The sequence below is a fragment of the Schizosaccharomyces octosporus genome (genome assembly GCF_000150505.1).
Source record: "Schizosaccharomyces octosporus yFS286 unplaced genomic scaffold supercont6.1, whole genome shotgun sequence".
In the NCBI taxonomy this organism is placed as follows: Eukaryota; Fungi; Ascomycota; class Schizosaccharomycetes; order Schizosaccharomycetales; family Schizosaccharomycetaceae; genus Schizosaccharomyces; species Schizosaccharomyces octosporus.
In genome coordinates, this window is record NW_013185619.1 from 3,229,341 (window position 1) to 3,252,319 (window position 22,979).

The 22,979-nt window shown below is 37.5% G+C and overlaps 9 protein-coding genes across 9 annotated transcripts; 4 read left to right on the plus strand and 5 right to left on the minus strand.

Annotated features, from left to right (window-relative positions):
• Positions 1-231: 231 nt before the first annotated feature.
• Positions 232-2,350, minus strand: SOCG_02269 (thiamine diphosphokinase Tnr3). Its single transcript, XM_013160763.1, has one exon. The coding sequence runs from the start codon at positions 2,089-2,091 to the stop codon at positions 379-381; it is 1,713 nt and encodes a 570-aa protein (XP_013016217.1). The 5' UTR covers positions 2,092-2,350; the 3' UTR covers positions 232-378.
• A 665-nt stretch (positions 2,351-3,015) lies between these two features.
• Positions 3,016-4,266, plus strand: SOCG_02270 (rho GDP dissociation inhibitor Rdi1). Its single transcript, XM_013160764.1, has 3 exons — positions 3,016-3,697; positions 3,758-3,861; positions 3,910-4,266. Exons 1-3 carry the CDS (start codon positions 3,220-3,222, stop codon positions 3,937-3,939), a joined length of 612 nt encoding a protein of 203 aa, XP_013016218.1. The 5' UTR covers positions 3,016-3,219; the 3' UTR covers positions 3,940-4,266.
• Positions 4,267-4,530: 264 nt separating this feature from the next.
• On the plus strand, positions 4,531-5,556 carry SOCG_02271 (TOM complex subunit Tom20). Its single transcript, XM_013160765.1, has 4 exons — positions 4,531-4,706; positions 4,993-5,052; positions 5,117-5,302; positions 5,347-5,556. Exons 1-4 carry the CDS (start codon positions 4,658-4,660, stop codon positions 5,508-5,510), a joined length of 459 nt encoding a protein of 152 aa, XP_013016219.1. The 5' UTR covers positions 4,531-4,657; the 3' UTR covers positions 5,511-5,556.
• On the minus strand, positions 5,542-7,744 carry SOCG_02272 (exocyst complex subunit Exo84). The gene is made up of 4 exons (XM_013160766.1): positions 7,419-7,744; positions 7,328-7,379; positions 7,140-7,281; positions 5,542-7,092 (listed from the first exon to the last, which is right to left on the minus strand). Exons 1-4 carry the CDS (start codon positions 7,454-7,456, stop codon positions 5,597-5,599), a joined length of 1,728 nt encoding a protein of 575 aa, XP_013016220.1. The 5' UTR covers positions 7,457-7,744; the 3' UTR covers positions 5,542-5,596.
• Positions 7,745-8,310: 566 nt separating this feature from the next.
• Positions 8,311-12,204, plus strand: SOCG_02273 (RNA-directed RNA polymerase Rdp1). Its single transcript, XM_013160767.1, has one exon. The coding sequence runs from the start codon at positions 8,484-8,486 to the stop codon at positions 12,096-12,098; it is 3,615 nt and encodes a 1,204-aa protein (XP_013016221.1). The 5' UTR covers positions 8,311-8,483; the 3' UTR covers positions 12,099-12,204.
• Positions 12,205-12,324: 120 nt separating this feature from the next.
• Positions 12,325-16,290, minus strand: SOCG_02274 (phosphoribosylformylglycinamidine synthase Ade3; the record flags this gene model as incomplete). Its single annotated transcript, XM_013160768.1, has 1 exon — positions 12,325-16,290. The coding sequence occupies one exon, from the start codon at positions 16,288-16,290 to the stop codon at positions 12,325-12,327; it is 3,966 nt and encodes a 1,321-aa protein (XP_013016222.1).
• Positions 16,291-16,411: 121 nt separating this feature from the next.
• On the minus strand, positions 16,412-18,316 carry SOCG_02275 (transcription factor tfiiic complex a box associated subunit sfc1). The gene is made up of 2 exons (XM_013160769.1): positions 18,054-18,316; positions 16,412-17,888 (listed from the first exon to the last, which is right to left on the minus strand). The coding sequence occupies exons 1-2, from the start codon at positions 18,168-18,170 to the stop codon at positions 16,632-16,634; spliced, it is 1,374 nt and encodes a 457-aa protein (XP_013016223.1). The 5' UTR covers positions 18,171-18,316; the 3' UTR covers positions 16,412-16,631.
• Positions 18,317-18,420: 104 nt separating this feature from the next.
• Positions 18,421-22,573, plus strand: SOCG_02276 (protein phosphatase regulatory subunit Par2). The gene is made up of 5 exons (XM_013160770.1): positions 18,421-19,250; positions 19,351-19,597; positions 19,647-19,843; positions 19,888-20,285; positions 20,330-22,573. The coding sequence occupies exons 1-5, from the start codon at positions 18,885-18,887 to the stop codon at positions 20,973-20,975; spliced, it is 1,854 nt and encodes a 617-aa protein (XP_013016224.1). The 5' UTR covers positions 18,421-18,884; the 3' UTR covers positions 20,976-22,573.
• SOCG_02277 (geranyltranstransferase Fps1) lies at positions 21,156-22,811 on the minus strand. Its single transcript, XM_013160771.1, has 3 exons — positions 22,657-22,811; positions 22,375-22,494; positions 21,156-22,163 (listed from the first exon to the last, which is right to left on the minus strand). Exons 1-3 carry the CDS (start codon positions 22,666-22,668, stop codon positions 21,240-21,242), a joined length of 1,056 nt encoding a protein of 351 aa, XP_013016225.1. The 5' UTR covers positions 22,669-22,811; the 3' UTR covers positions 21,156-21,239.
• Between the last annotated feature and the right edge of the window lie 168 nt (positions 22,812-22,979).

The window sequence follows — 22,979 nt, forward strand, 5'->3', positions numbered from 1 at the left end:
TACCAAGAACCAACTACAGAAAATTGGAATCTTCAGTACCAGCTTGGTTTGTGAACTGTTGGGTATATCAAGGAGGAAAAAAATGACATGTCAAGCTCAACAATATGAACATGTTAATGATTTGCTTTATTTCTTCACTTTCTGAGATATATCTATCAGTTCACAAAGTTTGTTGGACGAAGGAACTCTTTTCTGTTTAATGTTTGCGTAAACTGAACTTTTTCATATAAGTGTGAAGTATAAGTAAATTTTTATTTTCACCTAATCTTAGAAAACTCGTTAAACTAGGTATAAATAAGTAAAGAATTTAAATATTTATCAGATGTAACATAGATGTTCTAAATCATAAATCATATCCAAATTGTTCCACTACGCTTTTTATTCGGTAGGATCAATTACTTCCATTGTCCATATGACCGGATGTTGGGTGCGTACGGTAATGTCAGCCTTGCGAACAATATTGCACGAACTTATAAGTCCTCCAAAACTACAAACCTGATTTTTTAGATTCCATTCCAATCCATCGGTTTCTGAAACAAAAGCGGGACCACCTACAGGAAGAATCCCACAATGCTGATTTACATTTGTGCTGCAATCTATCTTGCTCTCTCCTGATGGTAGTAGCCAAGTCACGTTAGCTTCGGACAATATGAAGAGCTGAGTACGCTTATACTTTGTGTACGACCAATACAGATGATTAAAGTTTCCCAAAGCATGGTCAACTCGTCCGTCCATACTACATAGAGTAAAGATGGCAAAAACCCCTTTATCTTGGATCACTTTTTGCGCTTTCATGAAGTCCGTTGAATCTTGATCAGAATCATGAAGTATTTGCACACCCATTTGTTTATAGTGTTCACGCGTTTCATCTGTTAACGAATCGAAATCTCCCACCAGCATGTCAGGCCTTAATGTTGGATCGTAACTTCTCAAACGATTCGAACCACCATCTGCGCAAATCCGAAGGCTTGCATTCTCCCAAAGATGACGGAACCGATTTTTGGAGACACTAATAGAGCGATTGAGAATTAAAACGGCGTATTTGTATTTACATTCACTTTTGTCAGAGTTTGCCGACCATGTAGCACATGGGTTAAAGTACTGAGACTCTGTGATATCATTAGGAGATGCGTGAGGTGTTGATATATCATGTTTAGATTCTTTCTGGTACTTGCTAATTGGATGGGGCAGGGTTCTGTGTATTCTTTGAAATGTTTCATAATACTGAGGGTGCTCTGGGCTCAAAATACCATGTCGAATAAAGAAATCGAGGATAACAAGAGCACAATTTGGTTTAAACCTTTGCTCCGCTAGTCCTTGGATGACTTGATCCAGAGTCCAAAGATGGAACTCTGCCACCTCTCCATCGTTCGGACGCAACTTTGTATCTTCGTTAATTGGAATGTCAAATACGTATTGCAATTCCGGCTGATACCATTTCTGCCTGGCAAATTTGATGTACGAAACAATACCACGGGATTGTAAGTTGGAATGCGAGACAGATAAATTAGCTTCTTCCAAACACTCTTTCGCCATAGTCCCTACTATTGAATCACCATGGGTGATCCCTCCTGCTACGCTGTTGTCGAGATAGCCGGGCCAAGTTTGTTTTGTAGGTGAACGTCTGGGAACCCATAAACGCATGGGAGTTGTTGGGGTAGGAGGAATGTAAATGGTGCAATGAACTCCGTAGCTAACAAAACCAAACAACCAATACCCACCTCGTTCTACGGCAATAGCAACTTCGCCATTAGGACCAAAAACGCTATACAATTCATCACGCCACTGATCGGCCACTCCAAAAAGGTTGGATTTTCTCCATACATTGAGAATCTTTTCTAAAATAGAAGAGCGTTTCTCAAAGCTCGTAGCGTTTAACTGTAAAGATTTCCCAGGCTCATAGATCCAATCAAAATTAAAGCTATCGAATTTCACCAACTCATTAATCACTTCTGGGATAACATATCCGACTATCGCACCATCTAAGTAGAACGGAACTGACCCAGGAATGAAATTGTTGTGAAAAGAATCACAGGAATCCAATAACTTCACCAAATCTAGTTGTTCAATCGTCGAAATTGTGGAAGTCATACTGATGAGCTTTCAAAAAGGAATCCCTTAGAAGCGTGAATGGTTCTCTCAGTATACCACGTACGCGAGCTAATGTAAATAAACCGTAAATGACAGAAACAACTTGACAAAGGACAGATATCCAAAAATATCAAAAAAAAATAAAAAGAAACCAAAAAGACGATAGTTTCAGATGTATAAAAGTAAAATTCTTTCTTTTAAGTGAGTGAAGGTGAAGTAAGTAGTGTACAGTTGAATTAATATTCTGAGCAAGGATAGCTTAAATCAACCTTATTATTAAACTCGTAAGTAGCGGAAAATAAATAAATAAATACTGTATAAAATGAGATTTTATTCATAAATGGATTCATAGGAACAATTGGAATATAAAAATAAAAATCAATAACAACAAATACTAAATAAATTGGTGACAACTCATATACTTGCCAGAGTATGTTAAGTCCCACAGCTCAACAATGCGCCGATCTGAAAGGACAAAAAAGTTGTTTGTTGGAAAATTAATCACAGTATACCTTTTTTTATAAAGAAAACAAGACTCTGTTTGAATCCATCCTTCCTTTGGATAGGTGTCTGACAAATTTTGTTTTTTCGAGATCTAGTCTGGGGAAAATTAAACAGAACGATTCAACGGAAAAGCGCCATTCTTGAGAAAGACGGGTTGAATTTTAATTATTTTACTTTTTCTATCGATCATAATAGAAGAAATGATTATCATTCAATTAATACAAACATAATTACTGCTTTCCTTCAAATGTGTTGCTTTATGATATCAACAAATAGGTATCCTTACAAAAACGAAAACGTACGCATTTGAATCAGATTTTACATTGGAATTTTAAAAATAATGTATCTTCTTTTTTACAAAAGCCACCCATAATGGGAAAATAGAGCGAATTTCTTTCTGGTAACAAAAGTAGCAATCTTGGTCTTTGTTCTCTGTAGAAAGAAACATGGGTGCCATTTAACAATTCCGTGACACTCTTGTTAAAGCGGAACAGCACTTGAGAGTAAAGAGAATAAATTATTGCTCAAAAACACCAAAAGAATTGATTTCTTTTGCTAATTTTTCTTATACATCACTACAGTTTTTGGATATTGGAATTCACGAGACTCAATATACACTGAATTATGACTTCTCAAGGGCAAGCTGGAAATGAATCTAAAGAACTAGACGAAGAATTTATGAACGATGATGTTCCTGTTTCATTAGGCGAAAAGAAAACTTTGGATGAATACGTACATATGGATGCTGAAGATCCTTCTTTAACAAAATGGAAAGAGTCGCTTGGTATTTCCAATAAAGGATACTCCCCTCCTAACGACCCTCGAACTGTGGTTATTGAACAACTCAGTCTACTTGTGACCGGTCGTGATCCTATTCATGTGGACATGCAAGATGAGGCTAGCGTGGAACAGATCCATAAGAAGGGATTCGTCATAAAGGAGGACAGCGAATACAGAATTGGCGTTCGTTTCCGTGTCCAACATGAACTTATCTCCGGCTTACGCTATGTCCAGGTTGTACGCCGAGTAGGAATGACGGTCGACAAATCGTCTATCATGATCGGCTCCTATAGTCCTAATGAAGCTCCTTATGCATTTACGAGTAAGCATATCTATTTTTTAATAGTTTAAAAAGAATGTATTTAGCTAACTGAATGTGCAGCGGAACCCGAAGAAGCACCTAGCGGATTCCTTGCCCGTGGTCATTACGAAGCCATTGGTAAATTCATTGACGATGATCAAGTTGTCCATCATGTAGTTAACTGGGTATGTTTTCTGTTTTTATTATGATCTTTGATACTAATATTCGCCTAGTCATTTGATGTCACAAAGAGTTGGAAGTGAACTTGAGTTGTTTAGCCCAATGTCATGTTTGAAGAATCAAAAATTATATCCGACTATGACATTACTTTTTGTGTGTATTCCCTTGTTAGAAGCTGTTTGATCTTTTATTGTTTGCTTCCTTTTCCTTGGCTGACAAGCAATGAATTCACCCTTATTATGAGTTTACTTATTATACTTACGGAAGTGGTTAGCAATTTTTTCTAACTATATCTTGCTCTAATGAAATTTATTCCAACTTTACCCAAAATATATTTCCTCTTTCTTCTCAAATCAAATGCAGAACATAAAAACCTCCTGAAAGAGGTGAAAAGGATCAAGAATTATACAAATATATTTGTAATTTAACAATTATTTTTCTTTCTTTTCCCTTGGAATGAATCCCTGTTTAAACCTTTTAGCTGTATATTGAAACGCTCATTTTTGTTCGCAATTTAAGCTTATATTATTATACACTCTGAATTCCTGAAGCAATCAGATACGTTTATTTGCGAAATCTGTAATATGTGTTACTCGATCGGAAGGTAACGACATCACGGCCTCTCCCTTACTATCCTCTCTTGGTATCCTCCTATATCCTACAAAGTAGGCTAATTCTTTTAGCAAGCTCGAGATATCCATCTTGTACCTTACTTTTTTTTTGAAAACTTAACTTTTTAAGTTCATTTTTGTAATTCTCCTTTCAGTTTACTTTAGGGATCCCTACATTTACATTTTCAATATGAGGAATTCAGTCATTATCGGTTCTCTTCTCGCAGCTGCCGCTGTTGGTAAGTAATATGCTGGCTCTCGCAAGCTATTAAAAAATTTAAAGCTTTTGCCCTTCTACTGCTGATTTTCGATAAATCCGAAAAGAATTATATTCAGTAAATTCTATGCTATTTCCGTAAGGTGTGGTGATAACCAGTATATGTTTCTCGCTCTCATTAAGAAAGACATTTTGGAAATAAAGCTAGAGATTTGCTTATCTGCGTAGAGGGTAGTTAGTTAATAACAGGTTTCCGAGCTGAGCTGCAATTTTATATTCCACACGAACATGTTCGCTAATATCCCCAGGTTATGGTGTCTATTTTGATTACAAGCGTCGTAACGACCCTGCTTTCCGCAAAACTTTGAGTACGTTGTTTAGTTTCCCATTGATCTTATCTTCCGCCTCGTCGCTAACAATCCTTTTTTTTAGAGCGCCGCTACAAGAAAGTTCATGAAGCTAAGAAGCAAGAAGAAGAGATTGCTATTAAGCAATTTGATGAAGTTATTGAGGATGCTCTCGAGATCGTCAAGTCTACACCCACTCCCAGCAGCGCTGAAGAAAAGGAACTTTTCTTCATGCAGCAAGTTGCTCGCGGTGAACAACTTTTCCAACAACGTATGTTTATTTCTTTTTTCAATCGTCTCACTAACGCTTTAAAGAACCCGACAATATCAAGGAATCTGCTGCTTGCTTTTATGCTGCCCTAAAAGTATACCCTCAGCCTGTTGAGTTGTTCGCCATTTACGAACGCACCGTTCCTGAACCCATCATGAATCTTTTGAGAGCTATGCAAACTAAGGAAAGCACTCCTACTGTAGAGTAAACTCTTAATTCCTAATAAAACTATATTTCATTACATTACTAAGAAATAAAACATGTAAATGGTAGCTATGCCTCTTTAAGTTATAATTACAGAAGTCGCTGAAGGATCGGAGTTATGTCTAGCTTCATGCTCTTCAATTCTGTCGTGTATGTCGTAATTTTTGAAATCGCCTCATCATACGACTTATCACGAGGATATCCTTTGTACTGATTTTCGATAAAAAATACCAAATTTTCAACCTGACAATACAACCAGTTCCGGTATGGTGGATCAGGTTTTCTGATTTCAAACATCAGAGTGTACAGACGCGTAATATGGGCCATATATCGAAAAACAATAAAAGCGCTAGTGGTAACTAAGCTTGAAATGTCCTTCTCCCATTGAACATTGTAGTATTTCTGCTTAAGTTGGTTTTCACGAGAATAAAAGAATTGTTTTCGTGCATCATTTTCAAACCCAATGGATCGTAAATATTTAATTAGTTGTTTACCTTGCGTAACTCCGATGCCTGGGAATCCAAGTTTATGTAAAAATAATCCTTTCAGTTCCCCCGTCTTATATTCTAGTTTATCCATCAAGAAATCCAAAAGTAGTTGTTGAATTCTTTCTCGTTGTAAGCGATTTCTTAGTACACTAAGTGTGCGTATAGCATCAGGATATTGGCGAAGAGATATATAGTTGTCTAAATGATTAAATTGTTCAAAAAGTTCCTGACAAACTTCTCTCTCAAAAGCATAAGACTGTAGAAGTGATGGTGAATCAATAGTTTTACAAAGCAGCTGAAAAGAAGCGTATGATGATAAGTGAGTCTGTTCACATTTGACAAAATTTTCAAGCTCCAATTTTAATTGAGTATCATCTTCACTTTTTTGGGTATGCTCAAGGAGCTGCTGAGCTTGGTATTGTCTAGTTTGACGAATAAAAAAATCTCGTTCTTCAAGGTTGCTGTTTCCAAGTACATAAATACTTCTATTGCACATGACTGTAGCATAGGAAATATTCATTTCTTTATCCAAGTTGGAAGTAGCATCGTCATCCACTCGCCCGGTAGTTTCAATTGGAGATATTGTAGAGTCAATAAGATTCCATTGATAGAGAGTTTGTTCTTTAATTTTGTTTTCTTTATCCAAAGGATGTGAAGAAGTAACAAGGATGCAATCATTGAATAAGTAAAGATTAACAACTAAACGAACTCTCTGGTTTTTAGGATTAATAAGTGTCCAACGTCCTTGTTTAGTGATTAAGCTTCTGCTGGTGTTTTTCCAAAAATCCTCATTGGTACCGTCAATGGTGTTTTCCAATCGTCGCATTGATCGTTTTAAATTGTCATCCGAAGGATGTTGCGAAAGCTCAACTAAGTTCAGCCGTTCAATGTTCTCCTCCAAGACACCTAGTACCGAATTGAATCGTCCCAACTCTTGGCTCAAATTATTCACTTCACTGGAAATAAAGACATACTCGTTGAGATTTTTATAGAAGTTCTTCTCCAAATTCTTTCGAACACCCATGTGAATGCGTAACAGTTTATTATATAAAGAAACAAATTCTTCTTCTGTTGCATCATGTAATATATCGTTTAAATCTGATGAAAGAGAGTTAGTTACTACTGGAAATCTGATCAAGACATACAGGTCTGAGGGTCATAACTTTCATTATCAAAATATTTTGGATTCAGAAATACTTCATTTTTAGACATAATATGTTTCGTTTGACGCTTCTGTCTGTAAATATCATCTGTTTTAGATGTGCCAACTCGAAGTCGAGTAGGAGACTAAATGTGTAAGTATATACAATTGTCTTTTAGGAAATCTTCATACCAGTCTGTCTTCAGAAGTTTCATCAGCTGTTACATTTAAGTATTTGAGTTTGCTGGATCATTAGCCTAAAGAAGTGAAAGTACGCACATACGAAAGCTCATCGTTAGCATTCAAGTGTTCATTTGACATGATATCAATGAATTAAACGCTCAATGTACCAATAATTCTCCTTAATCACCGCAAAAACAACAGATTGTTTGGTTAATGTTTTCGTGCTGTTGGATCTAACTCACCGGTGTCAGATCATTAACGTTTTTATTTCTATTTATTTATTTTTGGCTGAAAGGAATTCCTTCTATTATGAATTACCAGCAAGTATTACAAGGTCAACGATTACTCTGTCGTTTGGATTTTGTTACATTAAAAGTATCCTGTCTAGGTAACGATTCACTAATTCAACATCTTGCTGTCACTTGGTTTTGTTTACGTAGAAAAAGAATCGAAGAGATCGTACTTCAAGATTATATAAAATAGAAACAAAAGCAATATTTATTACTTTGTATCATTGTTATTATTAAGATATTGAATCTCATAAAGCCATAATCTTCGGATTGACTTGATTCGCTTTCTTACTTCAAAAAGCGTAGATGCAAAGAAATACGGTAAGACTTGTCAAGAAGACGTTATGTATTAGTAGTGTAAGATGTATTATGGCGTTCTATTGAACAAACCTATTCAGAATCAGAAACAAACGAAACTCCCCTATTCCTCCATTTGGAATTGAACAAACTTCAAGACTGAGTTCAGTATCTTAGGCTATATATTATTTCAAAAAAAGAAAATTCTATCTTTTAAAGTAGAGAAGGAAAGCTTGATTTTCGTTTCACATAACTCAACAGATGTTCGACTTTAACCCAAGTGCTTTTCAAGCTCTGGGCTTTATAATAAGTCGCAATAGTAAATGATATTTTATATTGTTGTAATCTACAGTTACGCTTTCGTAATCCTTTACTCTAAAAATGCTTGATTACGCTGTATATCTACCCATTTAGGGTACCATACAACGACGTTCCTAACCTCGTCAAAGCCTTCTAGTATATGTGTTAAGTATAAAGAATGTGAATGATTGAGGATTCTAATTCATGTAAAAAGATTTCCTTTTAAACTCGTATCTACAACGAATTTGAATAAAGCTGGCCAATACAATGCCAAAACTATGGATCCGACACTATATGACTTTATAGGTGCCGAAATAAAAACGTTTCACAGAGAAGCTCCATGGGAACGTTTAAAAGTTCCCTATAAACAATTATATAATTTAGCAACATCCAAAGTACCAACAAACAGTTCGTCTTCTTTAGAAGGAATACATCGCGATCACAGTAATGCCTGGAGATTCTGGGATAGTTTAACGCTTACAGTATTTAAAATCCCTTCAGAATGGATGAAAGAAGATTCTAACAAACTATACAACCTATGGAAGCCCTTGCATAAATATGGCGACATATCATATATGAGATTTTTAGAGCCTTCAGAGAATGGACCGACTACAACCGCTGTCGTTCGGTTTTTCCCTATCCCAAGAGTACCGTTTTGGCAACCATTTAATGAAATTCAGATTGATCGTATGGTTTTCAAGGTTCGCGTAGATCCTTACATGCAAAATCCTTTGACCAGACAATCTTCATTTAGTACAGTTGGTAGTCGGTACAATAGGTTTGTTCAGCTTCCATTGTTTTCGATGACCATCGGTCAATCTTACCTTGACAAATTGGTTCCACTTTTCGGCCATGAGTCTGGAACGAAATTACATGATATTCTTCTTTTGGTGGACTTCAAAAATAAAAGATTTATACTTACATTCAAACGAATTGTTGAGAATGTGGTCGATGAGTATCGATTAGATTTTTATTTCCGCAATATTGTCGACGATATAGGTATTGATACCGAGAACAGCCGCGTAAGCTTATCGTTCAAATACAGGTTACCGCCTGTGCTATTTCGAAAAGATGTTTTAGGATCGGAAACAAAATTGAGAAAAGTGTGGAGCTCATCAAACCTTTGGCGTCGCCAGGTCGATGTTGTGCCTTCCTCAAACAGTACACTCCCATCCGAGTCTCCCGTACAGTTACTAAGTTATGCTAATGCTCCCCTAGGAAGATCTAACATGGCAGTTTTTTCATATGACATAAGAAATAAACAATCTGAGGAAGCCAATGCAATTTTTTTAGGGGAATTGGAAAAGTTCAGGCTAAAAAGCCGTATGTGCAAAATTAGTGTTTACTCTATTGATGACTACTTCGCTCGTTGCGCATTACTATATAGCAATACAAATATATCTCATATTGTATTGTATTTACTGGAACAATGTCTTTCTCAACATGCACTTTCCGAGGTTGATTTACCAGTCCTTCTTGATGGGTTATCCACTCTAAAAGAAGAACAGGCAATTGCTTTTTTAAAAAATGCCCTTGCTTCTGAAAAACCTTTACATAAACCTACCCGGGAAACATTCTCAAAAAAATTAACATTTTTCGATCCTTACAGCACATCTTCTATGCATATTAAAAAGATTGTTTTAACTCCAACAACGATTCGAATTATGGATGATTCTATAGAATTAGGAAACCGTGTTTTGAGAAAACATATAAAGTTCGCGGATAGATTTATGCGAGTTCAAATAGCTGATGAATTAACGAAAATTAAACTTCATTCAGATAATTCGAACTGTGAGGCGGTCTTTGCGCGGGTTTATCAATTATTGAATAAGGGTGTGAAAATTGGAAATCGTGTCTATGAGTTTCTTGCCTTCGGCAATTCTCAACTTAGAGAACATGGTGCCTTTTTTTTTGCTTCTACACCAGAACAGAATGTGGAAAAAATACGTGAAGATATGGGTGATTTCAGTGAGATCAGTTCAGTTTCAAAGTACGCAGCTAGGATGGGACAGTGTTTTTCCACTACAAAAGTTATAAAACATTTTCCTGTCGAGATTGCTCCCAGAAATGATATAACTAGAAATAATAATTGTTTTACTGATGGAATAGGTATGGCTTCATTTTCTGTTTTGCGTTGTCTCTCTGTTCAAATTGATAATGACGATCTCCTTCCTTCCGCCTTTCAGTTTCGTATGGGTGGGTTTAAAGGTGTCTTAGGCTTGGCCCCACCTACTAAATTAGAGTACCATCAGGGAAATTTGGTTTTTCCTCGTCCGAGTCAAGATAAATTTAAATCACCTCATGAGGACCTAGAAGTGATTAAAATATCTCGCTTTTCGAACGCTCGTTTAAACATGCAACTTATCACTTTATTGCAAGGCTTGGGTGTTGAAACAGATGTTTTTCTTAATATGGCTAAGCATCAATTGTCTGAACTGAATAGTGCCATGACAAATAAACAAAAGTGCATTCTCATGTTGAGGGATAATGTTGATGAAAATAGGTCGTCTCTTACCATGGCTGACCTCATACAAGCTGGGTATTTGGAGAGAAATGATATTTTTACAAGAAATCTTCTCAATCTTTATTATGAATGGGTTCTTAAATCCATGAAAGAAAAGCAGAGAATTAATGTATCCAATGGAGCCTATCTATTAGGTGTAGCAGATGAAACAGGATCTCTCAAAGGTCATTGTGATGATGCACTTCTTTCAATCCCCGAAATTTTCGTTCAAGTTACAAACAATCATCCAGAAGCCGAGGCATTTTCTAATAAGCGAACGAGGACTACTATAATTAAAGGTCTTTGTATTGTAGCAAGAAACCCATCTTTGCATCCCGGTGACATTCGTATTTGTCGCGCTGTTAATTGTAGTAACTTAGGACATCTGAAAAACGTGGTTGTTTTTCCGACAACAGGTGATAGAAGTGTTCCTGGTATGTGTTCTGGTGGTGATTTAGATGGAGACGAATACACCGTGATTTGGGAACCTAGTCTTATACCTAAAAGAGTAAATTATCCTCCACTTCTGGAAGCAACGCCTAAACGGGCTGCTAAATTTTTGAAAACAAAACCTACTATTGACTCGGTGAAGGAATTTTTTATTTATTATATGAAGAATGATAACCTTGGCGTAATTTCTAACGCTTGGAAAGCATGGGCACACGATTTGCACAATAATCCTGACGGAATATATGGCAACGTCTGTTTGCAATTAGCAGCCTTGCACTCGCAAGCTGTTGATTTTCCTAAATCTGGCGTTGCTTGCAGTATGCCCAGGGAACTTAGACCTAAGCAATACCCAGATTTTATGCAAAAGCAGCAATCGAGAACGTTTAAGTCTGAAACAGCCGTAGGAAGGATTTATCAATATACAGTTAAGTTTCATAAAAAAAATGAAGCTAATTGGAAGTTTGATCCAAATGTGGAAATGGTTTACGACGATCGAATGAAGCTACCGAAATACAAATCAGATTATAGACAAATTGCGACAGAAGTCAAAGGTCGCTATGATTTTGACATGAGGGCATTAATGAATCGTTACGATATAGGCTCCGAGCATGAAGTTTACACGGCTTTCATATTATTTAATGATGAAATGAAAACATCCGTTAATGAATTTGCAGTTCGCGAAGAAATTATGTTACTATATGACAATATAAAGAAATGCTATAAGAAAGAATACTTTGAAAAGTGTGGGCTTCCTGATAATTCAAATGACCAAGACATAAGGGATCGAATTGACAGTGCCGTGGCAGCTGCGTACGATGTAACGTACGATCAGAGATCACATTCTATTCAATGTGGAAAAGAATTTCCGTTGATCTCGTTTCCTTACATTTTTGTCAATGTACTATGCCGCATCGCTCATTTGGCCGCTGTAAGCAATTAGGTAATTTTCGTATCAAAGTTAGCATACACCTCAGTTACATCGTGAGTACAATTGTAATTAATTAATTAGTTTTCGTTGTAAATTATTATTAATTCTATATTATCCAAAAAATCGTAAGAAGCTCAAACTTATTAAAGTAAATAATTAGCAAAAAACATTTATTATACTTCAATGATGCAATTAAGTAAAATAAAAATAAAACATTGAAGATTTAAGATACCAAAACTTAGCCCACCCATTTACGAGCGGACTGGAACAATCGAAGCCATGGTCCATGAGTACCCCAATTTTCAGAACACGACTTGGGATAGTAACTATTAGCCACCTTCAGAACAACACGTTCAGGATGTGGCATCATAGCTAAGAATCGTCCACATGGAGAGCGAACACCAGCGATGGCGTCTGTACTTCCATTAGGATTCAAAGGATACTGGCTCGTCCTATTACCATAATTATCAACGTAGTAAAGAACGTCCAAGCCTTCCTGCTTGAATTTTGTGTAATCGGAATCGGATTCGAAGACAGCACGGCCTTCACCATGGGCAACAGCAATTGGAATACGAGAACCTCCCATTTCGTTGGTGAAAATAGAACTTGCTGAATTCCTCGGATCTAATTGAAGCATTACCGTACGTCCTTCATACTGTGAAGATTCATTTGAAAGGAAAAGTGGCCAACATTGAGCACCGGGAATTAATGTCTTCAGGCGGGTAAATAACTGACAACCATTGCAAAGACCAATAGCAAAAGTATCTTTTCGTTGATTGAAAAACTTGTAAAATTCCTGACGAGCAGTATCATGTAAAAGAATCGAAGTAGCCCATCCGTTAGCAGATCCCAGAACATCACCGTACGAAAAACCACCGCATGCAGCAATACCAACAAACATATCAAGTGTAAGTTTACCATTAATAATGTCGGTCATGTGGACGTCCACAGGTGTAAAACCGGCTGCGTGGAACGAATAAGCCATTTCCATATGTCCATTAACACCTTGCTCACGCAAAACAGCAACCTTGGGACGATTCGTCAAAGAAAGATCTGATTTAGGAGAATGCTCAAAAGTCAAATGGAAATCAATACCAGGGTCAGAATTGTCCCAAATAGTTTCGTACTCTTGTTGAGCACATTTAGGATTGTCTCGAATGCTTTGCATTTTGTAAGAAGTTTCGTGCCAAAGAGATTGAAGAGCAGCACGGGTGGACTTGTAGACAATTTCGCTCGAACGAACAAAAACAACCTCTTGAGCCTCATTGGAGATAACTTTACCAAACTTTTTGACAGCTTTTCCGAGTCCATGGGCCTTGAATATTTCATATACACTTTCGAAATCGCTATCCCGGATTTGTATTACTGCACCTAATTCTTCGTTGAATAGGGTAGCAATATTGTCATTAGAAAAGTTTTCAAGATCCGATACCACTCCGACACGTCCAGCAAAGGCCATTTCAGAAACAGTAACAAATAAACCACCATCAGAATTGTCATGATAAGCTTGTACATAATCAGTAGTATGAAGCTGAGTGATTGCGGAGAAGTAAGACTTAAGCAATTCCACGTCTTCAACATCGGGAGCCTCATCGCCCAACTCCTTGTAGCACTGAGCAAGGATTGAACCACCAAGACGTTGTTTACCGTTAGCTAAATCAATATACAACAAGGAAGACGGTCCAATTTCATTAGCACGTTTCAGTTGAGGTGTCCAAATAGACTCAACATTATTTACCGAAGAGAAGCCTGTGATAACAAGTGACAAAGGTGCAGTAACAGATTGCTCACGGGAGTCTTCCATCCATTTCATACTCATTGACATTGAGTCTTTACCGACTGGAATACTAATTCCCAATTGGGGGCAGAGATCTAAGCCGATAGCTTGAACAGCTTCGTATAATTTTGCACCCTCACCGGAATGTGTAGGAGAAGACATCCAGTTGGCGCTCAAACGAATATGACTCAAATGTGGGAGTGAGGCGGCAGCCATATTCATGATACATTCAGCGACAGCCATACGAGCCGAAGCAGCCGATGAAATAAGAGCAGTGATCGGCTTCTCACCAACGGCAAACGCCTCACCTGTAGTAGTACCCTTACCGTACGATGTAACAGTGACAGCGACATCTGCTACAGGAGTTTGCCAAGGTCCAACCATTTGCTCGCGAGCAACAAGACCAGTGATACTACGATCACCTATTGTAATCAAAAATGATTTTGACGCTACTGCAGGCATGCGCAAAACGCGTTGAACAGCATCAGTGATTGGTTGATCAACGGTAGGTATATAGGCGTTTAAGGAAGAATCAAACTTCTTCAAGACCAGAGGGTCAGTATTATCCACACGCGACATCTTTGGGGGTTTGCCAAATAAAACTTCCATAGGCAAATCGATAGGAGTGGATTTATAAAGGCGATCCGTCAATACTAGTCGTTGCTCCTCGGTAGCATAGCCAACAACTCCATAGGGACATCTTTCACGTTCACAGATGCTCGTAAATAAATCAAGATCCTCAGACTTCACTGAAAGAACGTATCGTTCTTGAGATTCACAGCACCAAATTTGCATGGGCGACATACTAGGTTCAATGCAAGGGATATCACGGAGTTCAAATCTGGCACCCAAACCGGCATCGTGAACTAATTCAGGGAGGGCATTGGAAACACCACCAGCACCAACATCGTGAATGGATTGAATAATATTGTCTTCCATTGCAGTACAAGTGTCAATTACCATCTGTGCACGACGTTGCATTTCTGGATTTCCTCGTTGCACAGATGCAAAATCCAAATCTTCAGAACCTTCACCAGAATTCATACTAGAGGCAGCACCACCACCTAAACCTACAAGGAGTGCAGGTCCACCAAGTACTATGATTGGACTTCCAGCAGAAATGGATTTTTTGAAAGCATGCTGTCTACGGATGCAACCAACACCGCCTGCAGCCATAATTGGCTTATGGTATCCACGATATTCCGTCGTTCCATCGGATCTAGTCACTTCCATGGTTAATGTACGGAAGTAGCCATTTATACAAGGACGGCCAAATTCATTATTGAAAGAAGAACTACCGATTGGGGCAGATAACATAATATCGAGAGGAGAAGCAATATGGAAAGGTTTGCCGACCTCCAATTCCCAAGGCTGCTTAAAACCAGGGATATGCAAATCAGAAACGTTGTAGCCAGCTAAACCAGCCTTTGGTTTTGATCCTTGACCAACGGCTCCTTCATCGCGAATTTCACCACCGGAGCCTGTAGCCGCACCCGGATATGGCGAAACTGCTGTAGGATGATTATGGGTTTCTACCTTTCCAAGAAAATCAACAGTTTCATCTTTTAATGTCCATTCACCATTCATAGGAAAGAAATTAGATCCAGCATTTCCTTCAAAAACAGCGGCATTATCGGAGTAAGCAGAAATAGTATGATGGGGGTTTAATTTATGGGTATTACGAATCATCTGAAACAAGGAGTTTTCCATCTTATTTCCATCAATCGTCCAATCGGCGTTAAAAATTTTATGTCTACAATGCTCGGAGTTGACCTGACCAAACATAAAAAGCTCAACATCAGTAGGCTCGCGATGCTGCAATGAAGGCTCATTGGCATAGCACTCAACCAGGTAATCAATTTCGTCAGAAGCAAGAGCTAGTCCAAACTTAACATTGGCTTCTGCGAGACGACGTTTGGCATTCTCCTTATCGGCTTCTTGGTTACAGCCGAGTTTAATTGTTACAAGGGGTGCAGGTTCTTGAGTATTAAACACTTCTTCTTCCTTTGGTGGCTCATAACGAAGAGTTTCAGTCATACGGTCGAATAGATTGCTGAAAGCATTCTCGTATATATTTTCAGAAAGGCCTTGCTTGCATGTCACCGAATACGCTATACCACGTTCAATGCGGTTCACCCCTTTGAGGTTGCATACATTGGCAATGTTGGTAGCTTTCGAAGACCATGGAGATATGGTACCAGTACGAGGAAAGACAAAGGCCACTTGGGGACCGGATGGTCTAAATTCATCCGGTTGTAGGTCTGATAAAATAGGTCTCAAATCATTAGAAGATACGTGATATCCATCTTTAGTTTGAATTAAATAAAAATATACAGCCTCAATACGATCAAACGCAGACTCTGTAGCTTGTAAAAGCTTCTTCTGGTTATGAGGTGTTAACGCAGAACCTCCGTAAAGAACTAACATTTTTGCAGATTACTGCAAATACTTTTGTAAATAGACACTGAGGAGTTTAAGGCTTGACTCGCCCAGTATATTTTTGGCTCCGTCTAAATCGGTCTACAGAAAACATTTCAGCTAGTAAAAGATATATATGTAAGAACGCCACGTAAGATCGCGGTATCTCACAAGATTTTGCAAAGATAATCTCTCACGGGGATTAAGCAATTAAATTCAAGCATTTGAAAAAATTATATATGTATAGGAAAAAAAAGATCGTAAACAATCAGAATCGTCGAAAGTTGTGAGAGGTCTTTGCTAAAATAACCTTTTACTTAACATGAATAGCATGATAGTATTTTGATTATTTATTCACCAAATATATCCTCATAATCTTCGTCGAAATCATATAACTCATCAAACCCTTCATGTTCCTGGCTTCTCTCCATCAAGTTTTTCATGAGTTCATTTACCCGAGCATCGGAAGACGTGTAATCATCGAGTTCCAATGTACTATCTTTAGCTGAAGTAACTTTATCCTCTTCATTCGTTTCCTTGTCGGAAACATCAACTTCTTCAGCATTCATAATAGCATCAAGAGTAACATCTGAAGGCTGTCTGCCTTCAATCAAAGCATACAACTTTTCACGCATCAAGTCCCTGATTTTGTAGAATCTACCGCTTCTATACCAGCCTGTCTCACGGTGACAGTCAGGCCGTAAAGGAGAATCTTGTAGCAAAGAGGAAATTTGTGGATCGGTGATATCACAAATTTGATAAATACGGTTTAAAGGATAGAGTGTTTTACCATCAAAAGTATGGGTTTTGTGCCCCTTCTGATTTTTGTTCAATCTTAATTTAAAGAAGAGAGCTTGATATGCGGCTGCTTTAGGATCCTTTCTAGGGTCATACCCGAATATAGTATATGTATCGCGGAAAGGACCTGAAGACCATAAGTACGAGATATAAGGTAACGCGAATTTTAAATAATGTAAATAGGAAGGATCAATGTGATTTAACAGAGCACGACGTGTCCACATAGGACGGTCGTGAAATAAGGGTTTAATAGCATCGATGACTTCCTGAACAATTTTGCTCGGAGATTCTGAAAGCTTCTGATGTTTTTTAGTTGGGACATGTTCAACTTTCATATCGGCCGTGATAATCCATACACGACATTGTCCTTTGAGATTCATTATCGTCGTTGAACCATCGGGCAGACGCACCCGTCCTACAAGAGGATTTTGCTGATAATTATAAAATGTAGGGAGAGGTACCTGTGAGAAAAGAGGTGGAGGAGGCATGTCTAAATGATCACGTTGTACTGGTGATAAGTCTATATTGAATTTGCTAATTGCATCAAAGTCCAATGTACGCAAAGAAGCATCTAGTTTTTTTGTAAAGGGAGAATTTTCCGTGCTATATTGAAAATCAGCCATGTCTCGAAAAACAAATGTGTGACGAATCCTCCCGGCGCTATCGATTTCCCCATTCTTCTTGATTCGAACTAATATATCGTTTCTTTGTTTCAATTTTGCTTGTACTGGATGATGATAATGATCACGAGGTCGTAATTTTAGCTCCAAAAGTGCATGCTTGGGGTTGCGAAACGATGTTGAAACAGCCTGTAGCATGGGTCAGTATATGGAATCTGTATCAACCCTTCTCCGTTTTATTAGAAAGGTTATTGTAACTTCAATATAAAAGTCTCAAACAAAAGAAACAAAGTAGTACATGAATTAAAAAAACGCCTTTGCTGATCCTTTCATTCGTTACTATTTAATACGCACCTTTTGTATTTCAGGAATCCCACCTAAGGTTTCATAAAACGTCGATTCATTTTTCATTAGTCCCGGATGTTCGATCGAGGTATATTCTTTCTCTGATATGTTTGTTTTCACGGACATGGTATTCGTGAATTTTACTCGGGGTAAATATGCATCCAAAATTTATTTCCAACAAAATGACTCAATTATCCTACAAACCACCACTTAAAGTAAAGTTATTTCCGTCTCCCAGTACTATATCAAAGTCTTGATAGTTGTATTCGCTACACTGTTTATGTTGTTTCCCTATGGTGTAACACTTTTACCTGTTTAGTGTATTTCAACGAGGTGGATTTGTTTTGGGCAGATCAATCTATTTACTATTTGTCAACTCCAACATTCCTCTTACAGGCATTCACTCATTTCTTGGCTGTTCATTCCATCCGGAATATCCTTTATTGAACTGAAATCTTATAAAGGTGATCATTTGAAGGCTCAAAGAGTGTCTCAGAGAATATTCAATTTCCGAAGAATTGTATATACGAACTGAACAGCTCTCGGAATAGGATATATCTAAGTAAGGAATAACTGTGCAATCGTTCGATTATTTGAGCTATAACTACTTTGACTCTTTTGTGGTTTTTCGCATAAGGAATTTATACGGCAATATCTTTACTGAAGCATATGAGGAAGCTTTATAAGCTCGTTCAATTTGGTTTTTAGAAGCAATCTTATCTTCAATTGGAGTTTTTTTGGGACAAATCTAATAAAAATTAAGAAAAACAGTCGGATTCTGTATAAAGAGTTCATACTAAACTTTATTCAACGCTGTTTACTTTTACCAGATTCCTGTTCATGAAAGGATTAAGAAATAAGTTTGTGAAAGCATTATCGTTTAAAGATGAAGCCCGGTCAGATAAGGATGTTAATGATCCCAAAAAAGACCAATCCAAAAATGCTGACCCCAAGGAAAATCAATCGTCATCAAAACTAAAACGCAGTCGTTCAAGGAAGGAGTTGAAAAAATCGAAAAGTACAAATGTATTGTCAAAAGCTAATAAAACTTTTTTGAGCAGAGAAGCTGTTGATGAAAAAACGGAAGGTGGAAATAACGATAAAGAAGATACGATTAATACGAAGTCAAAAACCAATTCGAATCAATCCGACAAAGACGTCCAAAGATTGGGTTCGTTAAAACCGGCTTCCGTATCGCTTCCTGATGTATGTATCAATGCACCTAGTGTCTACTATGACAATTGCAGCATAGTATGACATGTTAGATGCAATTATTCTCAATTATATTATACTAACTGAGTTCTAGCTAAATTTGGCTACTGATATACGTGATACTTCCGATCAACCAAGCTCGGGTTCGTATATGTCTTTGCGTCAAACTCCTTATTTATCTCCTACAGCATCAGCATCTTCTAATAAGCTCTTGTCTCCCGTTCCGGATAAGGATGTCGATCTTCCTGACAATGTACGTCGGTTCTCTTTTCATCGTCAACATTCTTCTCAGTTCCAAGTTTCCGAAAAAAGAAATCTTACCAGACTTCCCTCCTTTGATGGTAAGTCATTTCATCGGCATATCCGCATCATACTAACAAGTAAACTTAGAAGTCCATCCATCAGAGTGTGAACAGTTATTTATTAAAAAATTGGATCAATGTAATGTAATATTTGATTTTAATGATCCTTCATCCGACCTAGAAAGCAAAGACATAAAAAGTGAAGCTCTGGCTCAGATGATCGATCTGGTTACGTTTAATAGAGGAGCAGTTAATACTTGTTTGTTCTCACATATTTTGCACACTGTATGTTATTCGCGCTTATGTTATTCCTCTCCTAATACATTTAGTTTTCTGTCAATTTGTTTCGTCCCATACCTTCTTTTGCTTATAATGACTATAGAGATGTTTTAGTATCCTTAGAAGAAGAGCCATACCTGGAGCCGGCTTGGCCCCATATGCAACAAGTTTATTTACTGTTTATTCGTTTTCTTGAGTCACCCGACTTCAAAGTTACCAAATCTAAATCTTTGGTCGATCGCTGCTTTTTTAATAATTTATTAATGTTATTTAATTCTGAGGATCCTAGAGAGCGTGACCTTCTGAAAACCGCCTTACATCGCATATATGGAAAGTTTTTGAATCTACGCTCACATATAAGAAAGGCTATGAGCAATGTCTTTTTGCAATTCACGTTTGAAAAAGAAGCATTTCATGGTATAGCTGAATTATTAGAAATTCTTGGAAGGTACGTTTACTATTTTTTTACTGCTTGATTGACTCACAATTTAGTATTATAAATGGGTTTGCTGTGCCATTAAAGGAGGAACACAAAACCTTCCTAACAAAAGTACTCATTCCTTTGCATCAAACCAAATCCTTATTTTTATATCATCCACAGTTGACATACTGTATTGTACAGTTTATTGATAAAGAACCGTCCTTGACAAAGTTGGTCGTGACCGGTATTTTGAAGTACTGGCCTCGTGTAAATAGTTTCAAGGAAGTCATGTTTTTGAATGAATTAGAAGATATTTTTGAGGTCTTAGAGCCTTCGGAGTTCGTTCATATTCAAGTCCCTCTTTTTCAACAGCTTTCGCGCTCTATTGCCAGTCCGCACTTTCAAGTTGCAGAACGTGCTCTATGCTTTTGGAGTAATGAGTACTTCACGAGTTTGGTACTTGAAAACTTGGATACGATTTTGCCAATTATTTATCCTTATGTGTACAGTACTACTAAAGACCATTGGAATATAACTATACAAGCAATTGCGTGTAATGTTATGCAGATATTTGTTGATATGAACCTTGAGTACTTCAACATTGTCGCTGAACGCTGTCACAATGAATTCGCACTAGAGAAAGCGAAGCGCCAAAATTCTAATTTAAGATGGGCTGCACTTGAAGAGCTTGCTGCGAGGAATAAACCAACGGAATAATATAGACTTTGAATTTCAGTTGGTACAGAAGCTCGATACCACAAAATAAGGTAGAACCCTTATGAGGAATAGGCGCCTTGTAATTTGACATATTTAAATATAAGTAATCGCAATAACCAGAAATGGTGTAATTTACTTGTGATTCTAACTGCTAAAGGTTATTAAAAATGCATTTAAACGGTAATAGACTCTATGAAAAAGGATTATAGATTATATTGAATCGGGTATCTTAACAAATTTCAATTCTAAAAGGTACTAAGATGATTACTTATTTCTCTTGTAAATCTTACCCAAAAAGGTTAAGAAGACAGACTTCTTTAAACCACCAGACTCGTTAACAGACTCAATACGTTTCTTAATTTCAGAAACTTCAGACTCTTCGTAGTTTGCAAATTCATCACGAATTTTAAGTTCCTCAAAGACAGTCTTGACTTGAGCCTCACACTCGTGGTTTTTTACACCGTAATTCTTATCAAGGATCGCACGTTGCTCGGGGGATGCCTTGGCAAGAGCGACATTGATTAACCAGGAGCATTTGTTATCCAAGATATCAGTACCGACCTTGCCGGTGATGTTGGGATCACCGTAGCAATCAAGGTAATCATCTTGAACTTGGAAATATTTTCCAAGGGGAAGAAGGATATCACTTGCAATTTGCAAGTTTTCTTTAGATGCGATACCAGCAAGGTACATAGCTAAGGCAACGGGAAGGTAAAAGGAATAGAAAGCGGTCTTATAGATTACAATAAAAGAATGCTTCTCAAGAGAAAATTTGGAAAGATCAACATGGTCTTCGGGTGCGGTAAGAAGATCGAGTTGTTGACCCAGTTCAGTTTGGAAGGTGACATCGTGGAAAAGTTCAAGAAGGTCAACGTAATAAGGATCCTGACGGAAATACTTCTTGATAAGGAAGTAAATAGCAGATTCAAGCATGAAAGCATCATTGATGGCAATATTTCCAACATTAGGCATCAAATACCAACAGGGTTGGCCACGTCTAGTTTGGGAAGCATCCATCATATCATCAGCGACGAGGAAAAAGGCTTGGAGTAGCTCGATAGACCATCCTAGAACAGATGCCTTCTTATAAGCTTCCTCGTCAAGAGGCTTACCAAGCAAAATTTCATATGTATCGATGACGGACAATCCACGATTGTACTTTCCTCCAAGGGTATTATGGTAAAGATTCTAGAATCGCGTTAGCCGCTACAGGTTTAACTTATAATAGACCATCGCAGACGCAGATTTGAAAGAATGAACACTCATCGCGGTAAAGTTATTCAAATTAACGAGTGGTCTGTTATGCCGATGACCTGACAATGCGCTTGATCAAGTAAAAGCGATGTGTCACAATCAAAATAAACGGGAAAATAAATGCGCAAAGGATAGAAATACATACCTTTTCGTACCATTGAGCAACGTCCTTGGGAATATTGATGGACTTTAAGTAGCCCATAATATCATTGACGAAGTCCGGATAGATGGACTCAAACTTTTGTCGTTTGTCAACAGCAGTATTCTATAAACATGTTAGTTTTCCGTAGCATATAAAAATGTATAAACCACGTTGAAAATAAGAAAAGATGAACTGGGACTCGCGTTTATCTCAAAGAAAGAATTTGAAGAAATTTACATAAAAGAATCACAGAAGCAAGCTCTACCTTTTTCATAAGCAACATACCTGAGAAGACATATTTGTAAAAGAGCGTATATGCTTTGGATAAAGTCAAGTTGCAACGGTTCTAATCGTCAACCTCTAAGTTGGGAGCACTTAGAGAACGTGTGAGTTTTGAGCTTTGATAAGCGACAACCAAGACTTCGCTAAATTGTAATACATTTTAAGATGATATTTTCTAAGAAGGAAATATCCTATCCTATTTTTTAAATATTTACCAATTCTTTCGTTCTCTATTAATTATTGTATTCATTTTTGACTTTATATCTTTCTATTTAGATTTTTGTACTCATATTATCAATACTCGTGCATGCACTTTTTGGATGTCG